The sequence below is a fragment of the Balaenoptera borealis genome, assembly GCF_965194805.1.
Source record: "Balaenoptera borealis genome assembly, chromosome: 4".
Lineage (NCBI taxonomy): Eukaryota > Metazoa > Chordata > Mammalia > Artiodactyla > Balaenopteridae > Balaenoptera > Balaenoptera borealis.
This window is the reverse complement of record NC_138861.1, coordinates 79,778,349-79,799,268: the sequence shown is the minus strand read 5'-3', so window position 1 is coordinate 79,799,268 and position 20,920 is coordinate 79,778,349. Positions and strand designations below refer to the sequence as shown.

The 20,920-nt window shown below is 37.7% G+C and overlaps 1 protein-coding gene across 9 annotated transcripts in view; it reads left to right on the top strand.

The window, feature by feature from the left end:
• The window catches only part of ATP10D (ATPase phospholipid transporting 10D (putative)), a 181,807-nt gene that overhangs the window by 45,323 nt on the left and 115,564 nt on the right, over window positions 1–20,920 (top strand). For 7 of the 9 annotated variants that reach the window (XR_014244096.1, XR_014244097.1, XM_082390456.1 and 4 more), the window contains 2 exons: window positions 9,420–9,736; window positions 11,992–12,186. Coding sequence is in view for 7 of the 9 variants with exons in the window: in XM_082390456.1 (XP_082246582.1) it covers window positions 9,456–9,736; window positions 11,992–12,186 (476 nt within the window). In the remaining 2 variants the exon portion in view is untranslated. Of the gene's footprint in view, window positions 1–444; window positions 4,676–9,419; window positions 9,737–11,991; window positions 12,187–20,920 lie in introns of those variants that run through there. The other 2 variants (XM_082390455.1, XM_082390457.1) reach the window with 2 other exon arrangements.

The window sequence follows — 20,920 nt, the reverse complement described above, 5'->3', positions numbered from 1 at the left end:
TTTACATTGCTCTGTCATTTCCTTTTTTTTTTTTTTCTTTTTTGCTTCAATACATAATAGTCATCAGTCCAGGTCAATGGTTAGAGAAATGTTATTTTTAATTATGCATAATATCCTATAATGTGGATATGTTATGATTTAGGCAGCTGTTCTCCAGTTGACTTTCATGATATTTCCAGGTTATTGTTAGTGCCAAAAAAACCCAACTACAACATACATTCTTGTATATATACTTATAGGTAAGACTCCCCAAAGTGGAATTGCTTTGTCAATTGTTATATGTATTTAAAATTTTGAGAGATACTGTCAATTTTGGGGCGTGGGGTGATAGGAGGAGGAAGATTGCAGCAATTTACACTCCCATTGCCAGGGGGTTTGAGTCTCCCTATCCTCACCAGCACTGGCTATAATTAATCGTTTTAATATGATCGATTGTATGGATAAAAGCAGTATCTCCATGATAGCTTCAATTTGCAACCCTCTGGTGACTACTGAGATTGTCTCTTCATATTTATTGGCCCTTTGGATTTTCTCTTCTGAGAATTGCTTATTCATATTCCTTGCCCAATTCTATTGGGCTTTTCATTTTTTTCTTATAAATTTGTATAACTAATTTGGATACTAGGAATATTAAGAGTTTGCCAGTCATTATGAGCTGCACTTGTCTCTTGATTTTATTTTTGACTTTTACTATAGATGATAGATGATAGATAAATGAATGGTTAAATTATTTGTCTTTACTAACTTCTCTCTTGCTTAGGAAAGGTTTTCCCAGCTAACAGTAATAAAATATTATTCTAAATCTTCTGGTAAATTTACTGTAATTTTTTTTTTTTTTTTTGGCTGTGTTGGGTCTTCGTTTGTGTGCGAGGGCTTTCTGTAGTTGCGGCGAGTGGGTGCCAGTCTTCATCGCGGTGCGCGGGCCTCTTACTATTGCGGCCTCTCTTGTTGCGGAGCACAGGCTCCAGACGCGCAGGCTCAGTAGTTGTGGCTCACGGGCCCAGTTGCTCCGTGGCATGTGGGATCTTCCCAGACTGGGGCTCGAACCCGTGTCCCCTGCATTGGCAGGTGGACTCTCAACCACTGCACCACCAGGGAAGCCCCTACTATAATTTTTAAAAACTTAAAAGCTTCTAATCTATCTAGAGATTTGTTTTTAAGTTATTAAATTTAAAAAAGTCATTAAAATATTTTAATAAAAGCTCTATTTTTAATGGATAGAGTAGGAATTTAGCTTTCTTGTTTTCAAGTTGGATGACCATTTATTCCAGAGTTATTAAACAAATTACCATTTACCCAAGTTGAAATTCCACTTATGCCATATATTACCTTCCTATTTATACAAGGATCTACTTTTGGACCCTCTGCGTTAATTTTCTATAAATAATTAGAAATTTAGTGGCTTAAAACAACTCCAGCTTACTGTATAGTGTATAATTCTGTAGGTCAGAAGTCCAGGTACAGTGAGATTAGGTTTTTTGCTCAGGTTCTCAAAGGCTGAGATTAAGATGTCATCCAGACTGAGTTCTCCTCTGAAAACTCTGGGGAAGAATCCGCTTCCAACTTTATTCAAGTTTCTGGCAGAATTCAGGTTCCTTGTGGTTGTAGGGCCTAGGTCTCTTTTTTCTTGCTGGCTGTCAGTTGAGGATGCTGTCAACCCTTCCAGACCACCAGCAGCCGTTCTTTTGAGTTGTATTTCATTTGCTAAATTTTATTGAGCTTTTCCAACAATATTCATAAGTGGCAATTATAAAGAAGTTTATACTTACATGTTTTTAGTACAGATATTTATATGATGGTAATAAATGTTTATTACAATAAAATGTGTTTTTTCTACCACATAGTTGCCTTGCTATGAAATAGTATTGCAAGTTGGGTGTATGTAGCTTTTGGTTTGTATTAATCTCCTATCCAATCCCTCTCTCCTAGTGTTAACACGTATTAAGAATCTTGATCTTTAGGATCTGTGGTCATATTAATTAACTTCTAAATTCCAGATAAAATGTTAATGTCACTTAAAGCAAGGTGTCCAGAGTCAGGTGGCTTTGGACACTGCATTTCTGGGTAATATTAGGCTTCAAGTAGCCATGCTGAGCCTAGGAACATGCAGTCCTTTTCATGTAGTTAATCTTTAATGGTATTTTTCCATCACTAACCAGCAGCAAGTTTGTTGTAATCCAGATTTTCACATAGTAGTAGGTTGCTGTTAAACTAAAAACGAAGTTAAGAATGGAGACTAATAAAACCTGTGTAAACTATAGTTCTTTTTGTTTTTGTTTTTTTGAATGAAATACTCAGTCTTCTTTCTACCTTTAAGGACAGAAGCTCATTCAGGAGTAATATATCCAGGTCTAAAACATTCTTTCTTGTTCCAAGTGATAATTGACCTTTAAGCACTTCGTTCTTGGTATATTTTTAAAATTTTGTGTTAATTCTCAAGGCAGGGTTCCAATCAGTGGCAGAGTATCAGGTCAAATAAAGCATGGAACCATCTAGTTTATTAGCAGAAAACCATGACAAGTTGGCTCTTCCTGGAGTGGGTTAAATCTTAGAATTACGAATGATGTTATTGAAAGATCCTAAAAATGCTTCACAATAAGTTGTTCATTGGAGCTTTTGTCCACAGGGTTGCTCTTTTTACCCCTGGGAACAGTTGAGAGAGTATTGCTCTGCTCAGCTAGTTGGTTGCCTGGCAGATTCTCCAGTTCAATGAAGAGCAAAGTTGCTAAAGCTGTGTGTGACCAGGTGGTTGAGTGTGAGTTACATATACTTGAAGAAATTAAACATAAATGAGTAACTGGATATAGTTGTTACTATCAATACCATGCATACCAATTCTCAATTAATACTTCTGAATAAATACTGTACTTGGGAGAACATTTCTCAGATTATCACCACAGTTGTTAATCTTTACTTAGCACTTACTGTGGTTCACACCCTGCTCTAAGGGCTTTACATATATTAACTCACTTAATCCTCACAACAATCCTTTGATCAAGGTTAGGTGGCAAGTGGAGGTGCCAGGAATTGATGTCGGTGTCTGGCTCCTGAGTCTATGCTCTTAATCACTAATATACGCTTATTGGTCTTACAAATCTAGAAGGAAAGAATGATTTCCTGAAAAAGTCTTTCAGGCCTGGAGGAGCAGATTGCTTCTGTTAATAAAGGTAGAATGATGCAGTCACAAGCTGAAATTGACTGCTTCTGTTGCCTCAAACTTTCATCTTTTCCTTTTGCGGAAAGAAAGCCAGGCTGAGCTGTGAAAGAGGAAACAGGGTGTTTTTGTTTCCATTTCCCATACTATTACTTTTCTGTAAAATTCAATGATCGATGGTCATTTGTTGATCATCCTCACTTTGGCCAAGCATTAGACTCTGTGGAGTCTGGACGGGACTTAGCTGTGTTCCCTGACTTTGAAGAATGAAGCTACCTGCAGCCCACTGTAGCAGGACCAGTGACTGAGCCGTGCTCAGGACTGTTATGGGAGCAGAGAAGGGAATGCCCCATTGTATCTCCTGTGTGGATCCTTCTCCATCTCCCCTACTCTAAGGTAAAGCTAAAACAGTCTAGAGGGTGAAGAGAGGCTGATGTGGTGAGTGGGAATACGACTGGATAAGCCTGCTAGAAAGAGAGGGCAGCATTTGCACAGTTGCAGGGTATAGGTTATACTTTGCAACCTCCTTGATAAGTCACCTGGGTACTTATTAAATTACACATTGGTGGGCCCCATTCTATAGCCTCTGAATCAGAATCTCCAGGGGAAGTGCCCAGGGGACTGATTAACAGGGCCCTCAGGGCACTCTTGTCAGTCAGGGGAGCTTGGAAAACACCGCCCAAGTGGAATACAGTTTGTTCACAAACAGAATGAATTTTAGAGCAAACGGTTGAGGATGAGATCAGGTGGTCTGAAGGTCAGTTTATGTCTTGCTGTCTTTTGTGATTGTTTGGATTTCTATTTGTATCCTACTGAATGCTGCTTACTTCTCAAGTATCAACAGATAAATAGAACATTTACTTAGACTTGGACAACTTTAATTTGCAAGCAGTGTGTTGAAAGTTCGGACTTTAGCTCAATTTACAGGGTTTCCAACCTTGACTTATTTATGCTGAGAAACAGCCAAGGAGAAGAGTGGGGAAAAGAATGAACATTGTTCATCTGCAGTGTGCCCCATGACTCTTAACGGCATCTCATTCTATTCACTAGCAAGCTGAGGCTAGGAGGTCAGTTACATAGGCCACAGAGCTATTAAGTGATGCAACCGACATTCAAACCTGGGTCTATAGAGCAGGAGGAATTTGATTTGTCAAAAAGTGGTGATCAGAGTGCTCATTCACTCAATTAAAATAGGTGAACCAGAAAATGCAGGGTTAGGGTCAGGGGCTGTGATGAAAAAGCTTCAACATTTGTTACCATGTGAAAATATGTGCCCAATAGTCTGTATTTTTTTCTTTTTAAGAGAAGCTAATTATCAGTATTTTATGTAAATTTGTCTCCATTTTAAAATGTTAGTCCTATATTCAGAAAATGTAAAACAATGTGTTTGGCAACACCATGATACAAAATACATCATTGGGTAGAATTTTGCTTAAGGGCTACTGGTATGTGACTTCTAGATTAAATAATCTCTAAAGTCTAAGCTTTATAATGTCATGATTCTTGCTGATTCTTGATGAGGTATGATTTACTGTGATTCGCTTTCCTTTCATATCTTAAAGAATTTTTTCTGAATATTTATGTGAAATATTAATAATGAAGCCTTCTCTAAGTATCAGTATACTTTTAACTTTGCCGGGGGAGATGGGGAAGGATGAAAAGGCTACTTCTGGCTTCTTGCTACTGGGAAAAGTGTTGCCCTCCCCTGAGTCTTCTAGTCTACCTGCTGTTTTTCAGTGCCTTTCTACTATCAGAGGAGCTAAAAATGGCTCTGTCCACTTCCATGTATGCTTTCAACCCATGTGGATCCACATGCAATCAGTGTCTCTCCCAAGTGTGTAGAGCAACATATTAGTGAACCTTGAAACCAATTCAGTGCAGCTTGACCAGTATTAAAATGAGACTGAGAAAGAGAATAGAGTAGGATAGAAGATGCATGCGTGGCAAGTAGGAAGGGCAAGAATTGTTCTGTAGGACTTTGTTTTAGCTGTATGTGTGTATGTGTGTGTCTGTGTTCCAGGTTGCATCATAGAATGTATTTCTTACTGGCCTGGTAGTTAACAAATTTTGTAAGCACTGAGCTAGAGTGACTAAATATTGATAGATCCTTGGTCATTCCTCCTCGATCTAAGATGGTAAAAATTCTAAGCTGGAAATTTGAAAGAATTTTTACCACATGTTAATTACCTCCACACTTGGTCCTTTTTGTTCAATCCCTTGAAAACATTAACAACTTCTCTATCTCGGGGGTCCCCAACCCCCCCTCTCCACCCGCGGGCCAGAGGTGAGCAGTGAGTGGACGGGCCAGCGAAAGCTTCATCTACCGCTCCCCATGGCTCACATTACTGCCTGAACTATCCCCCCCGCCCCCCATCTGTGGAAAAACTGTCTTCCACGAAACTGGTCCCTGGTGCCAAAAAGGTTGGGGACCGCTGTTTTATCTTATATATATCAGTCCTTCGATCCAATAATTACTTTTCAGGCAAGAGTGGCAGTGCTGAAGGGAGGGAGGGACATTACAAAATGATAAGCCACATGGCCTTGGAGAGTAGGACAGAGACTCCATGACCGAGAGAGGATGCTGAAGAGAGGGCAGTGAGCCAGCCCCAATTCTATCTTTACTGAAATTCCTTGAGAATGAAAAGGGAGAACGGGGAGGACAATATGTGAGTGAATAGAGCAACTAATGCAAGTCTAAGGGCACTGAAAAGGCACAGAGGACCTAGGGATACTTTGGCAATGAAATGTTTTCCATTCGTAGAATTGCCTCTTCAGAACTCAGTGAATGGGGAAAGGTGAAGTTCTTGAGATACACCATGAATTACCTGAAGTTAACACCCCCTACGTGCTGTATTTGTTTAATTATTTCTAAGTTTTCGTTCTGAAGAAATTGTATTCCGAAATTTAAAAATCTAAGTAGAATCTAGATTGTTGTGTGAGATTGTGGACCCTAGAGGGATACACACTGCTCTGTCTTAATAAGAATTTAATTGCAAGTGAAAACTTCTCTTTTAAAGTTGCCAGAAATAATATAAAATTGGTACTAATTTCAACCTTCTGAAAATTATGAGGTTTGTCATAATGGTCACCTGATGGGATGAAATGCATGAAAAGCCCTTAGTGCTTGTGTTAAGTATTTTACATTATCTATTGATTCATTGATAAAGCACTATCTTACATCCTTATTCTGGGGAGATGTTATGAACTACTTTAATAACTCCAAGCTCTCATTACTAGTTATAGGTTAAGAAGCTATTTTTATATGCAGTTGACCCTTGAACAATGCAGGTTTGAATTTCAGGGATCCACTTATACTCGGATATTTTTCAGTAGTAAATATTACAATACTACCAAATCCTAGTTGGTTGCATCTGCGGATGCCTAGGAACTGTGGAAATGGATGGCCAAGTACAAGTTATGGGTAGATTTTCTACTTTGAGGAAGGCGGGCACTCCTAACCCCTACATTGTTCGATGGTCAACTGCACTGAAGTGAAAACTAGGCTTTTCAAATTACTTCAGAGACAGATTTTTAAAACATTATATTGAAAAGATAGGATTATTTTGACCAGTTTACATTGATTTAGCTCTCTATGGACAGATAAGTGAGAGAGCAAACTCCAAAGGGCAGCAAACTGATGGGGTAGAAACTGTTTCCATTACTAGTATAAAACTGATAAAACCAACTTTATGGGTATTTTCTCTCACTAACAGTAGACGCTATGTATTGTCCAGTATCCAATTGGATATTGTCCAATATCCAGGCACAAATACACACATTTGGAGGCCAGTGTATTCTTCCCATTAAAAGTGACTTTCTGCCTGTTATTTGTTTGCTTTAGATCATATAAATTTTAAAGATCTGATGAGTTCTTGTGAGATTATTTGTGATTCAACTTATTTTCTGTAAATACAGTGATAAAGTGATGCTACATAACTGTAATCCCTGGGATTGCTTAAAGACCAATATAGAGTAAACAAGTGTATTAGCTAGAATGGATTATTAAAAATAGTGATTCACTAGAATTACTAGAATAGGACCAGATCTTTCAGTGCTGCTAGGTAATGATTTATGATTTCAGATCCATGAACGCTGGATACAGTTTTAACGTCCTTAGGGGGAAACTATTAATTTCTGATTAGTATAACACTTTAGAGAAAATAGTCAATAGACATGTTATAAACTTAAAATGAAGCTTAGGAAGGAAGCAAGCTTAAATAATTTGCCCAGACTATTTCAGTGCCTTGAACACTATTTTGCACTTGGGATTGCATTTATATATTTACGTACCTATTGCCTCACCTAGACCCTGAGATCCTAGAGATGAGGATCCAGGTCTTAATCATCTCTGTGTCCCTAGCCAGTGTTGTTTCTAGCACGTGACCTAGTTTTTCTGCAAATGCAGTCATGGACCACCTGAATCAGATTCATCTGGGGGGTTTTGTTACCAATTCATATTATCAGGACACACCCACAGATTTACTAAAAATCTCCAGAGGTGCACTCCAACCTAAAACGATCAAGTAAATGCAATGACATTGATAAAGCAAGAATAGAAAGCAAGGCCTCCAGACCTTTCCCTCCGCACACTTGCTGACATGCTCGTAGCCTGCTGGATGAACTTTGGGTATCTACTAAGTGCCAGCTGCTCTGGATACAAAGTTAAATGAAGCACATTAACAGTTAAAAGCAGACTGTTGAGTTGGAAAGATTTGATTTGAGTCAGCCTTACCTACTTACTAATCACAGGAATTTCAGCATATCACTAAACTTCTCTAAGCCTGTTTCCTCTTTCGTAAAATGGAAATAATGACTGTATCATAAGATTGATGTAAATACTAGATACGATAAGGCATGTAAAACGCTTTGCAAAGTGCTTGGACTAGAGTGTGCTCTTAATAAATGTTAGCTTTTTTTTTTCCTTTTTTAAATTAATGGACATACGTTCTAGTCAGGGCTGAATTTCTTGGAAAATAAGAAACACTTGAAAATGAGGAAAATAAGGAAGAGATTAGATAGGAGTTAGGTTTTGTTTTCTATCACACCACCCCCAAAACATGGTGGCATAACTTCTACTGACTCAGTTTGGTGGGTTGGCAGTTGGGGTTGTGCTCAGTTGGGACAGCTTATCTCGGTGCTAGATTGTGTCCTCTGGGCACACTCACGTGTTGGCAGTCAGCTGGCAGTCAGTGGCCTCATCCATATGTTGACAGGAGCAATAGTTGCTAAGTGGGTCAGGAGTACTCCTCATCCAGGAGACCAGCCTAGGCTCAGGCATGTGGTAGTGGGAAAAATGGAGTCAGGTAAGTCCCGTGAGCAAGCACTTTTCAAGCCTCTGCTTGTATCAGGTTTGCTAGTGTTTCATTAGCCAAAGCAAGGCACATGGGCAAGCGTAGCTGCAATGGGTAGAGAAAGACTTCACCACTTGTTGGGTAAAAGGATGTGCATACAGGGATGGAAAGCATTTGTGGCCATTTTTTTTTAGTGAAATAGGGAGTATTTTCTTTTTTCTTTTTTTAAATTTTATTTATTTATTTTATTTATGGCTGTGTTGGGTCTTCGTTTCTGTGCGAGGGCTTTCTCTAGTTGTGGCAAGCGGGGGCCACTCTTCATCACGGTGCGTGGGCCTCTCACTATCACGGCCTCTCTCGTTGTGGAGCACAGGCTCAGTAGTTGTGGCTCACGGGCCTAGTTGCTCCGCGGCATGTGGGATCTTCCCAGACCAGGGCTCGAACCCGTGTCCCCTGCATTGGCAGGCAGACTCTCAACCACTGCGCCACCAGGGAAGCCCCCATTTTTGTTATCTGCACAGAATGGGTTTTACTGACTGCTGATTGTATATCAGGCTTTATGCTAGGTGATTTACATGTTATTCCCTTAATCCTCATGACAATTTCCTGACGTGTGTGACAGTCCCGTTTCACGGATGAGAAAACTGATGATTAGATAAGTTAAGAGACTTGTACGTAGTAAGCCCAAATTATTTGCCTCAAGTTGTGGAGTAGCCTTTTAGGGGCTGTCTCTTGTTGCTTAGGTGATCAGGTGATCAGCCCATGAGGCAGAAGGTGTATGCTCTATTTCGTAAAGATCTGGTTAAAACGGAGTTCCAGTGACTCGTTTTACTCTCACATTGATACCTTGAACCATTGAGTCATTTGTTTATTTAGTATAGAAAAAAAATTTAATTTTACTATTATTACTATTCTTTAAGACTTTCCAGAAGCTTATGAGAAGTATTTTAGTGGGTTTTTCTTTGTTTTGCCAGATTACCTACACAACCTGGATCTCACCGCATTTGGACATGACTGAGCCTCTTCGATGGGCCGGATATCACTGGCAGCGGCTGACTGGCGGTGCAAACAGGGACGATCATGAGAGGCCATACAGCTATTCCTCTTTGCTTGCCTGCAGGGGCAAGTCCTCCCAGACCCCCACACTGGCAGGAAAGCACCGGGTTGTTGTTCCCCACCTCCAGGACGAGTATGAAAAGTTTTCTGGAACCTACGTGAATAACAGAATACGGACAACAAAGTACACGCTTTTGAATTTTGTGCCAAGAAATTTATTTGAACAATTTCACAGGTACTTTTATTTTTGGGGAAAAAAAAAATCTTAGAATGTTCTTTGTCATTCTAATTGATATATAAGGTTTTTCATTTTCATAACGTTGTTACCTAAGCCTAAGGCTTGTGACATTATCTTTGACAATGCTGGTAGAGTCTGTTGTGGAACGATGACCTCTTACATTCACATAATACTTTATAATTTATAAGATGCTTTCTCATGACAAGAGACGATATTGTTACCTTCATATTACAGATTAGGAAACTAAGTTTGGCACAGTGGTTTAGCGAGTGTGATGCCAAAAGCAGATGAGGGACTATAGCCTTGAGTCTTCTCACTCTTGCTTTGGTGTTCTTTCCATTAAACCATGGTGTATTTTAATTCTGGCTTTTTCTTCTTGATAATAGGAGAAAATAGAGCTCTGAGGCAAATTCAGTGTAAGCTGTAAGGTTAGGTGAAACAAAGACATAATTCAGAGTAATATGTATTTATGGAAGCCCTCCGATCAGGTTAGGTATTGAAGGGAATGCAAGGCTAAATGGTGCTTCTTTCCTTACAGAGTTTTATATTTAGCAAGGGAAACAAGATGTTTATACAATGAAAAGGCATAGTGGATGTGATGAGTGTTATAAGGTGCTACCAGCTAGGATGGAGACCTCAAAAAGAGAAATAATACTACTAGCCAGAGCAATAGAAGGGGAGTGGCATGTGAACTTAATTATGAAGGTTAAGATGTTCAAGGCAGAGGTGTCTGCAAATCACATTTCAGATGGAGGAAGGAATATGAGTAAAAGCAGAATGGCAGTAGCATAGAAGATTTGCTGGAGGCCTGGGAAGTAGTCCTCTGTGACTAATGCAATTAGAGGCAAGTTGAAGGCAGGAGAAAACATTTAGGAAAATGCTGCATATATCCCGGAGAGTTGTAACGGAGACCTGAACTTAGAACAATGTGGGGTTAAAAAGGAGGATAATCCATTACAGATACTATGGATTAGATGTAGGGAATTAAGTGAAAGGAGTCAAAAGATGATGTGAACAAGTTGAGATGTGATGACCAGGAGGATTAACAGAAAAAGGAATGACAGGAGTAAAAAGAAGCTTGGCTAGAAGATTATTTTGTTTTTGTAAATGATGAGTTTGAGATGCTAATATCAGTATAGAGATTCTCAGCATTTATTATTCATTCCACATACATTCATTCTCATTTTTCATTTTATATACATTCATGGAACAGTGGATATGGTTAAAGTACGGATGTGAATTTATTGAATTAATGGCTTTAACTGCTGTGGGTATTTCTGTCTATGGGAGCTTGCAATCTAGTGCCCTTGATGGAATTAGAACCTGGAACTTGAACAGAGTTCAGGGCCTAGCCCTATAGATTTGGATGTAGTTCACATGGAAATCATTGAAGCCACAGAAATAGCGAAAAGGGCTAAGAAAAAAATTTCAGCATAAAAGGAATTAGAGGTGAGGAAGGAGGGCTACGTGTAGATTATTTTGAGAAGTTTGGTTATGGGAAAAGTATGTGATAAAAATTCAAGGAACCATGCAAGATTGAGATTTTGTTTGTTTCTTTTAAGGCAAGAGGCTGCCTGAATTTGCCTTAGGGTCCAGTGGGGAAATATTTGAATATATAAAATAGAGAAATAGAGGAAGTTCCTTAAAAAATTGGTTCTGAGTAGCATAAAAGCAGAAATGGAAACATTGATCTTAGGGAAAAGCAAACCCTCTGGCTTTTCTAATTATTGGGCTGGCCAAAAAAGTTTGTTGGGGTTTTTCCGTAAGATTTTATGGAACTTTTTGGCCGACCCAGTATTTTGAGCCTTGTTTGAATCTTATGTTTGGACAATCAAATTAACTTCTGAAAGTTAGAGAGTTGGTTTTTGTTATTTTGTTTTTTGGTTTTACAACACATTAACTCTGAATTTCCTCTTAAGTTTTTTGAACTTTTGAAAAGAAAATAGTACTTCCTACTGTGCTTTATATTTATATTATGTGTTATCCAACTCACAACTGTCACATTGCAATATTACTATAATATATGTAATAAATAATATCTCACATTTATTAAAGTATGCTCAAGCCAGATGTCTGGGGGGGTAATAAATTGTTCATTCAGATTTGTTAGATTTTGCTAGTTCTCTCTGTTTTGTAGCATCCAAAATCAGCTGATAGAAACTTGTAGGGAAACACCGTTAGGTCTTTTGCCTCTTTTGCTGCAGGCTTTTACATGATTTGTTAATACCTCCTTGTGTGTGTTTGGGTTGCAGAGTCGCCAATTTATATTTCCTGTTTCTAGTTGTCCTGAACTGGGTGCCTTTGGTAGAAGCCTTCCAAAAGGAAATTACGATGCTGCCTCTGGCGGCTGTCCTTACAATTATTGCAATTAAAGATGGCTTGGAAGATTACCGAAAATACAAACTTGACAAGCAGATCAACAACTTAGTAACTAAAGTTTACAGTAGGTAAGTGTAACAGGAGTTGTGCTGGGGAATGCACAGGCATCATTTAGAAACACGCAGAATGTTACTTTTTCCCCCTTCGGTGTGACTAGGACACTTTGGGAGGGGGGGTGGTGTTTTCAACTAATATTTATTCAAGTCCTACAGGGAATTAAATTCAGGCATCATAGGAAAACAATAATGTGTAAGCCATTGTCACCCCAGGAGCTGATAAAGCAAGAACTTCTATAATTTAGGCATAAGTGGAACTGAAAGAATTAAACTTCAAACTGTAAGAAGGAAAGCAAGCAGATAGTTTTTAATCCTAGATGTTACAATTTGGGATTAAGAAAGGATGGGATATGAAAAATATGAATGAATATGGAAAAACAATATGGGATATGAAAAGAGAGAAGATGAGCTTCCTGTGGAGGAAAGGAACTGTGAGAAATGGAGAAGTGTGTTCATTTTTGTGCACAAAGCCAGCAGCCTATAAAACCCTTCCTGCTGCGGCAACCACAGAGGGCGTTCGTAATAGGTCTTTTCAGAAGCACATGTGCTCTGTTGGAGACTTGTATTTCCAGTATTTATGAAATAGAAAGCCAAGAGTAAAGTCCATTAAGGTGAGTTGTGAACTCTGCTGTTTATTAATGACTACATTTACGAATGCTACAATGCTAGTGTCCGGAGACGATTATTTATCACGCTGGGATGTATTCCTTCAAGTCATGTGCATGTGTGGTAGGGGTAAACCCATGGGGGATGGTTTACAAAATTGGGATTCTGCTACATATATTTTATTCTAATTCTTTTAGCCTAAGATTACACCATAAACATTTCCCATGTCTTTAACCTTCAAGAAAGTACTTTTAATAGCTGCATTGTCTATAATATGACTCTAAGGTAATTTAACATTTCCCATATTTATATAATTTTGAGAATGTATGTTTCAGTGAGTATTCTTATACAAAAGTGTTGAAGATCTATGATTATTTCAGCATTATAATTAGTAATGCAATTACTAGATCAAAGAGGAGGAATATATTTTAAAATTTATTTTACTGAAGTATAGTTGATTTACAATGTTGTTAATTTCTGCTGTACAGCAAAGTGATTCAGTTATATGTATATACATTCTTTTTTATATTGTTTTCCATGATGATTTATTACAGGATACTGATTATAGTTCCATGTGCTATACAGTAGGACCTTATTGTCTATCCATTCTATATATAATAGTTTGCATCTGCTTATCTCAAACTCCCAGTCCATCCTCCCCCACTGCCCTCCCCCTTGGCAACCACAAGTTTGTTCTCTATGTCTGTGAGTCTGTTTGTTTCATAGATAAGTTCATTTGTGTCATATTTTAGGTTCCACATATAAGTGATATCATATAGTATTTGTCTCTTTCTGACTTACTTAGTATGATTTCTAGTTGCATCCATGTTGCTGTAAATGGCATTATTTCATTCTTTTTTTATGACTGAATAGTATTCCAGTGTGTGTGTGTGTGTGTGTGTGTGTGTGTGTGTGTGTGTGTGTGTGTGTGTACGTGTATGTGTATACTTTACCTTCTTTATCCATTCATCTGTCGATGGACACTTAAGGTTGCTTCCATGTCTTGACTATTGTAAATAGTGCTGCTATGAATATCAGGATGCATGTATCTTTTCGAATTATGTTTTTTTTCTGGATATACACCCAGGAGTAGGATTGCTGGATCATATGGTAGCTCTATCTTTAGTTTTTTAAGGAACCTCCATACTGTTTTCCACAGTGGCTGCACCAATTTACATTCACACCCACAGTGTAGGAGGGTTCCCTTTTCAAGAAGGAATATATTTAAGTCGTTATTTGGGTGGCTTTTATGAAAATAAATTACAAAGTTTATAATGTTAATTCTCTGGAGTTCCCTTTCATGAGAAATGTATCTACTTCTTAAAAAGTCATCATTAGGAATAGATCTGTGAAATTCTGAATATGTTAATTGCTTTACAAGTAAGGGTTTGGTGTTACTTGTTTTCATTTCAGAGTCTGGAACACTTATGGAATATTCTGAGGATAGTGAGTGAGTGTGTTAACTTGGCCTGAAGGGAGTAACAAAGGAAAGGGGCAGTAATCAGAAATAAAAAGTTAGAGACGGAGTTTGAAGCCTACTGTTGGAGGCGCTCCATGACCAGGATACTGCTTAGACATTGAGTAAAAGAGTTCTCCAGAGAAACAGAATCAATAGGAATAAGATTTATTACAAGGAATTGGCTCATGGGATTGTGGAGGCTAAGAGTCCCACTATCTTCCATCTGCAAGCTGGAGTCCCAGGAAGGCCAGCAGTGTAGTTTGAAGGCCAGAGAGCGATGGTGTAGATTCCAGTCCAAGAATGAAGGCCTAAGAATCAGGAGTGTCAAGGGCGGATCAGTGTCCCAGCTCAGTCAGTCAGGCAGAGAGTGAATTCAACCTTCCTTCACCTTTTTGTTCTATTCAGGCCCTCAACGGATTGGGTGGTGCCCACCCACACTGGGGAGGGCCATCTGCTTTACTCAGTTCACCAATTCAAACGCTAATCTCTTCCAGAAACACAGACACACCTAGAAATAACGTTGAACCAAATACCTGGGCATCCCGTGGCCCAGTGAAATTGACTCATAAAATTAACCGTCACAGATATTTTCCTTTAGTGGTAGAGAATGCATCTTTTGAGTTAAGAAGTAACATGGTAAAGGTTGTGCTTTAGGAGGATTGGTCCTCTCAGGTCATGGGAATAGCTTCTGTATAGATCTGCCTCTACTAATCAATCCAGGGTACTACTGGGAGTAGATGCTAAGTACAGGAGGGGATTCATAGAAGAGATACTATGAAGAAGAACCCAGTGGAATATGGTGAACTTTTGTGATTTTTTTTTTTCTGCTTTGGAGGATAAAAGTACCACTGATAGAAACAGGGATCATTAAATTCATCTCAGGTGAGTGAACTGTAAATGATAGTAAGACAGGCATCTAAGTGGAAATGCCCAGTGGGCAAATAGGGCACACATATTACAGAAGTTCTCAAAGGAAGGAAAAGCTACAGAGAGAAATTTCAAAGTCGTCAGTCCCTTTACGAGTTAGGAGTTTGACGTAAATCCTCAAGGGAGAAAATGTGAAGAGCTAAAAGACTGAGTTTTGAGCCCAAAGGTAGGCACCTGTTTCAGCCTTTGGAAAGACTTCAGAGGCTCCATTGGACATATGCTGTCACTATTCTGAGATCTCAGAGCATTTGGCATATTTCTTGGGTTGATTTCAGTGCTCTGATACAGACTCAACTTTCATAAGACACTAATTCTAAATTTGTCAGACTAGAGATTCTGTTCTATTCTAGTTTCCAAGTCAGAATAAATGATACCTAAGTTTAAAAGTTTAGTTTTATAATAAACAAGTATATTCTGAACAAATTTAAGTTCACTTGACTGACCAAGAGTTCAACCAGATGACATAATTTTTTTGTTGTTGTTTTGGGAGAACAATAACTCAAATCCTTGTCCTGATAGTGGAAATTTGTCTTCAGTGTTACATGAGCCAATGATTAGGGAAGACTTCTCTGAATAAGTGATATTTAAGCCAAAACCTGTAGGATTCTGAATTTTGTTCATTATTAGAATTCTTCCGTGGCTTTCCCAAAATTGATTTTAAAGACCTATTATAGAAAACAAAATAACTTTTTTCTCTTTTGTAAGATGATGTGAACTGTACTTAAATAAGGAAAAATTAGTTCTCTTTTTTTTTCTTATACTCATGTCTAATCTAAAGGGAACCAGAAAAATTGATGTATAGAAAAAATGAAAAAATAGTTCATGGTTTTTATTTTAAAGTCATAGAGCACTTTACTGAAACAGTGCTGTGAATCATTTGATGACATTTAAATGCTTATTATGTGCCAGGGATAGAGAGGTGAAATGTTCATATAGTCTCTGCCTTCAAAAATTAGCTGTAGGAAATAGGATTTTACAGTGAGTATATGATGAACAAAATCCATATTTTGACCAATTTTAAGATTGCTCAGCTAATGCCAAATTTAGCAAATGGAAAGAATACTTATATGTATTTTTAAATACAAATTCTTATACATAAATAATTGCTGATTTTTAGTGCTAGTTTAGAGTTGTTACGGTGTGTTTGTTTGCTTTTTTAGCTTATTCTAAAAAGTTCTAATCGTGATTCCTTCACTTAGTAGCTGTGTAGCCTTGGGCAAATTATGTAAACTAGCTAAACTCCAGTTCCCTTCATTATGAATAAAATAGTATAAAACAGTAAGCATAGTACCTAACCCTTTCAAGTACTAAGTAAAGGTTAGCCATTATGATTATTATAAGTTAATAATGACTATAAGCTAGAGGTTGTCACATGATCAAGTCATTTAATTAATATTTGAGAACTTGTTAAAACATTGTATGATTTTATGAATACTAAAATTTCCTAATGGAAACCTGGTATAATTTTTTTCTCAGGGGTCCCTTTAGACATAGTTTGGATCTGTTTTAGATGATTTGCATATAAACTTAAAGATGAGATGCAATATTCTTTTCAATTGTTTAAGGTCTAGTCCAATTATCACTTTATGATTGCATTTCATAATAGAATCGGGTAGCTCTTTATGTCTTTTTATTCTATGTAATTTGCTTTTGTTTGGTGTAGAAGAAATAATGCTTACGTTCTGACACCTCCTCCCTGTTCTTGGAACAAATTATAAGGATATAAAGAAATAAACGTGGGCTCTGAGACCATGTCTTGTTGATTTAAGTTAATGTACTAACTTAAATTCCTATTAAATATAAAGAAATTACTTTAGAGGACAAATTATTTCTCAGTAAAATTAAGTTGAAAGTATGCGGCTATTAAATCTTGCAAGCTTCTGGAAGAAGCATATTAACATTTCTATGCAGATAATTTGGTTCTTATTTGTAATAATATGTGGTCTTTCACAAGGTGCTTAATTTTCTTTGGGAAAGTATCATAGAGAAATAACAAATGCTAAAATAGAAATTAAACATTTAAACCTTATTACACTCCAATTACATTAGAATGAACTATTATCCAAAACCTGACTTAAGATTGCCTTTAAAATGGCAGCCATTTGTAACGTTTTAAGGTTTGCTTCAAGGATAATAGAAGTGTGCTGAAAATAAAACTATTAATCATCCAGCAAATTTAAGTGCCTACTGTGTTGTAGGCACTGAGAGATTTAGAGGTTTAAACAAAAAACAGATAAAATGCCTGCCCTCCAGGAACTTATACTGTTTTCTGATCTTTAAAAATCACCATATTGTTGGTGTTAGGAGTTTAAAAATACTAGCTAATGTTAATATTTTAGAATTATCTCATAAATTCATAGAATTTCATGATTCTTGAAATGAGACTAAATATCAGTGGCCTTCTAAGATATTAACCTTATTGATGTGTGACATTTTCCAAAGCAGTGGTTCTTGAAATTCACTTTCTAATACACAATTAAACCATGTTTTGTTTGGTGGTCATTGGTAAGTTACTATAGCTGGGAGTAAAGTCTAGTATTTGAGAGATGGACGCTGGAGCTACCTGCCTTGTTTCAAATCCCAGGAATACTAGGAACTGTGTGACCTGGAGCTAGTGACTTAACCTGTCAAAGTCAGTTTTTCTCATTTCTAAGAGGTGGGGGAGTGGGGCATAGTGCATTCATCGTACCACCCACATAACACTGATATAAAAATTAAATGAATTGATGACTATAAAGCATCCAGTAAATCTTAGCTGCTCTTGTGTCCAATGATTATTCAGTATTTGCTTTTTATAAACTGTTTTTAGTGTTTTATTGGAAAAATACTAAAGAACATCAAAAAGAAAAACTCATTCATAATCCCACTCTTTCTTTCAATTTGTTAAAGTAGGAAGTAGAAGTCCATGTTTTCTGTCTTTCCACCTCTCTCCTTCCAACCTCCACCCCAGTGGAATCACTGTTAATAGTCCAGTGTATTCTTCCCAACTTTCCCCAGTGATTGTGTATTGACATAAAAGCTGTGTGACATTGAATTCTTAAAGAAGCAAAATGGGTCTAGAAGTTTGCCTGAAGAATGGATTATAAGTGCTATATCCTGACCAGTGAGAGTAATTACAGAAGCACAAATAACCAAGTAGATACAAGAAATTCTAGTTGTACATTTAGGCTGTGGGAGAAGGAGAAAGTTCTTTTACTACTTTTAATTCTATATCCGAGAAGGAAATATAACATCATGTTGAGTCTACCACAATTAAAAATTCTCAAAGCTAGTTAAAATTGGCAATGAGCATTGTCACTTAGCTTGTAGTTTCAAACATCATGCTCTCCCATGCCCTATGGCATTGTGCCTCCACTCTCACTCTGACTAAAACACTGTCCCACCTTTCTTCACCTGACTCACTCTAGATCATCCTGCAAGGCTCACCTCCTCCAGAGCTAAATGTCCCAACTGTTTGCTCCCATAATAACCTGTGCATACTTCTCTTATAAAATTGCTGTTTGTGTCTCTTTTTCAAATTTTGACCATAACTTCTGTAGGGAGATCACCATATCTTAGTCACTTTTGTATTCTTAGCACCTGATATGGTAACTCACATAAATTAAGATCAGTATGTGTTTAATTGACCTGAACTAGCTACCTATTGGGAAAATTAGCTACTTTAAAAAAAATCCTAGCATGGACTCCAAATGGGGAAAAGTGAAGTTAATTTAATTGTAAAATTGACCTCATTTGAATTTTGTTCCAATGTAGCGTAAATAAACTTGTCCCTTAGAGGAATTCTATTTCTTATGTTTGAAAGAAAAATAAAATCCTTAACCCTAATATCAAATCTGTCTTCCCTCCCTACTTTCACAAATTCTCAGCAAATTTTCTTCTAGACTTCTTCGTAGAAAAAGTAGAGGTCATTAAGCATGAATTAGGTACTTCAGTTCTTTCTTACATCATCTACATCTTCACCTACTTTCTTCTGACTTTACATGAAAAGGTGACTCCCTGCCTTGTAATAGTAATTCTTTCATTTGCATTCTTAATTCCATTCCTTGTTACTTCTCCATAGCCTCAAACAGCACCCCCCAACTCTGTCCTCTCTTCTACCTTGCCTCCTCCATGGGCTTCTTCCTTGCATGCTACGTGCATGCCCAGTTCTTTCATCCTTACTGTCCTTTGCCTTACCTTCCCTTGCAGTGGCTGCTTTCACCCTTTATTCATTTCAGGGCTAAACTTCATGAAATATTCTACTTCTTCAACTTCCAATTATGCCTTAATTCACTGGAGGTCTCACTTTCTTCTTCACTCTCCGCATCAACAGTTTCATGCTATCAACTTGATAGCAGGCATTCTAATAACCACATATCACAGGTATGACCCCTTTGTGGCTTTTGTTACTATGATGGCTCCCTTTTTGAAATTTCCTTGTTTTTTGATTTCTCCGACACTTCCTCTTGGGTCGTTACCTTGTGTCAGCTGCCCTATATGTACCTAGGACTTGCAAGTTTATATTTCTACTCATGAACTTCTGGTCAAAACCATCAAAATGCTGGACCTCTTCAATTTTATATCTCACTTCAAATAAAAACTTTCCAAACCAAATTTATCATCTTCACCATGATGCAATCAGTTGATTCTAAAATCTGGGACATGGTGAAAGGCACCACTCACCATACAAGTTAGAAACCATAGTGTCACCCTTGATAACTTTGCATGTAATAAGTCAGAATACTTGTCTCTAGTACCCAAATATGTCTTGATTTAATCTCCTTTCATCCATCCTTTTTGCTGCCTTAATTCTAACCATCTTTATCTCTCCCCTGAATTATTTCAATAACTTTCCATTGGTTTCTTGCCATTCCTATTTCTAACCAGCCTGCCACCCAACAATTCATCCGTTACTCTGTAGCAGGAGTTAGCAGGTAGAAATAGAATCATATCCTTCTGTGAACCTTTAGTGAATATCCATTTTCTATGGAATGAAATCCCTACTCCTAGGAATGGCAGTAAGACTGAACCTTCAAAATATGACTCCTGGGTTCCTTAAAAAACTAAAAAATGGAACTACCGTATGACCCAGCAATCCCACTACTGGGCATATACCCTGAGAAAACCATAATTCAAAAAGAGTCTTGTACCACAATGTTCATTGCAGCTCTATTTACAATAGCCAGGACATGGAAGCAACCTAAGTGTCCATCGACAGATGAATGGGTAAAGAAGATGTGGCACATATATACAATGGAATATTACTCAGCCATAAAAAGAAACGAAATTGAGTTATTTGTAGTTAGGTGGATGGACCTAGAGTCTGTCATACAGAGTGAAGTAAGTCAGAAAGAGAAAAAAAAATACCGTATGCTAACACATATATATGGAATCTAAAAAAAAAAAAATGTTATGAAGAACCTAGGGGCAGGACAGGAATGAAGACAGAGAATAGACTTGAGGACATGGGGAGGGGGAAGGGTAAGCTGGGACGAAGTGAGAGAGTGGCATGGACTTATATATACTACCAAACGTAAAACAGATAGCTAGTGGGAAGCAGCTGCATAGCACAGGGAGATCAGCTTGGTGCTTTGTGACCACCTAGAGGGGTGGGATAGGGAGGGTGGGAAGGAGACGCAAGAGGGAGGAGATATGGGGATATATGTATATGTATAGCTGATTCACTTTGTTATAAAGCAGAAACTAACACACCATTGTAAAGCAATTATACTCCAATAAAGATGTTAAAAAAAAAAAAAAATATATATATATATA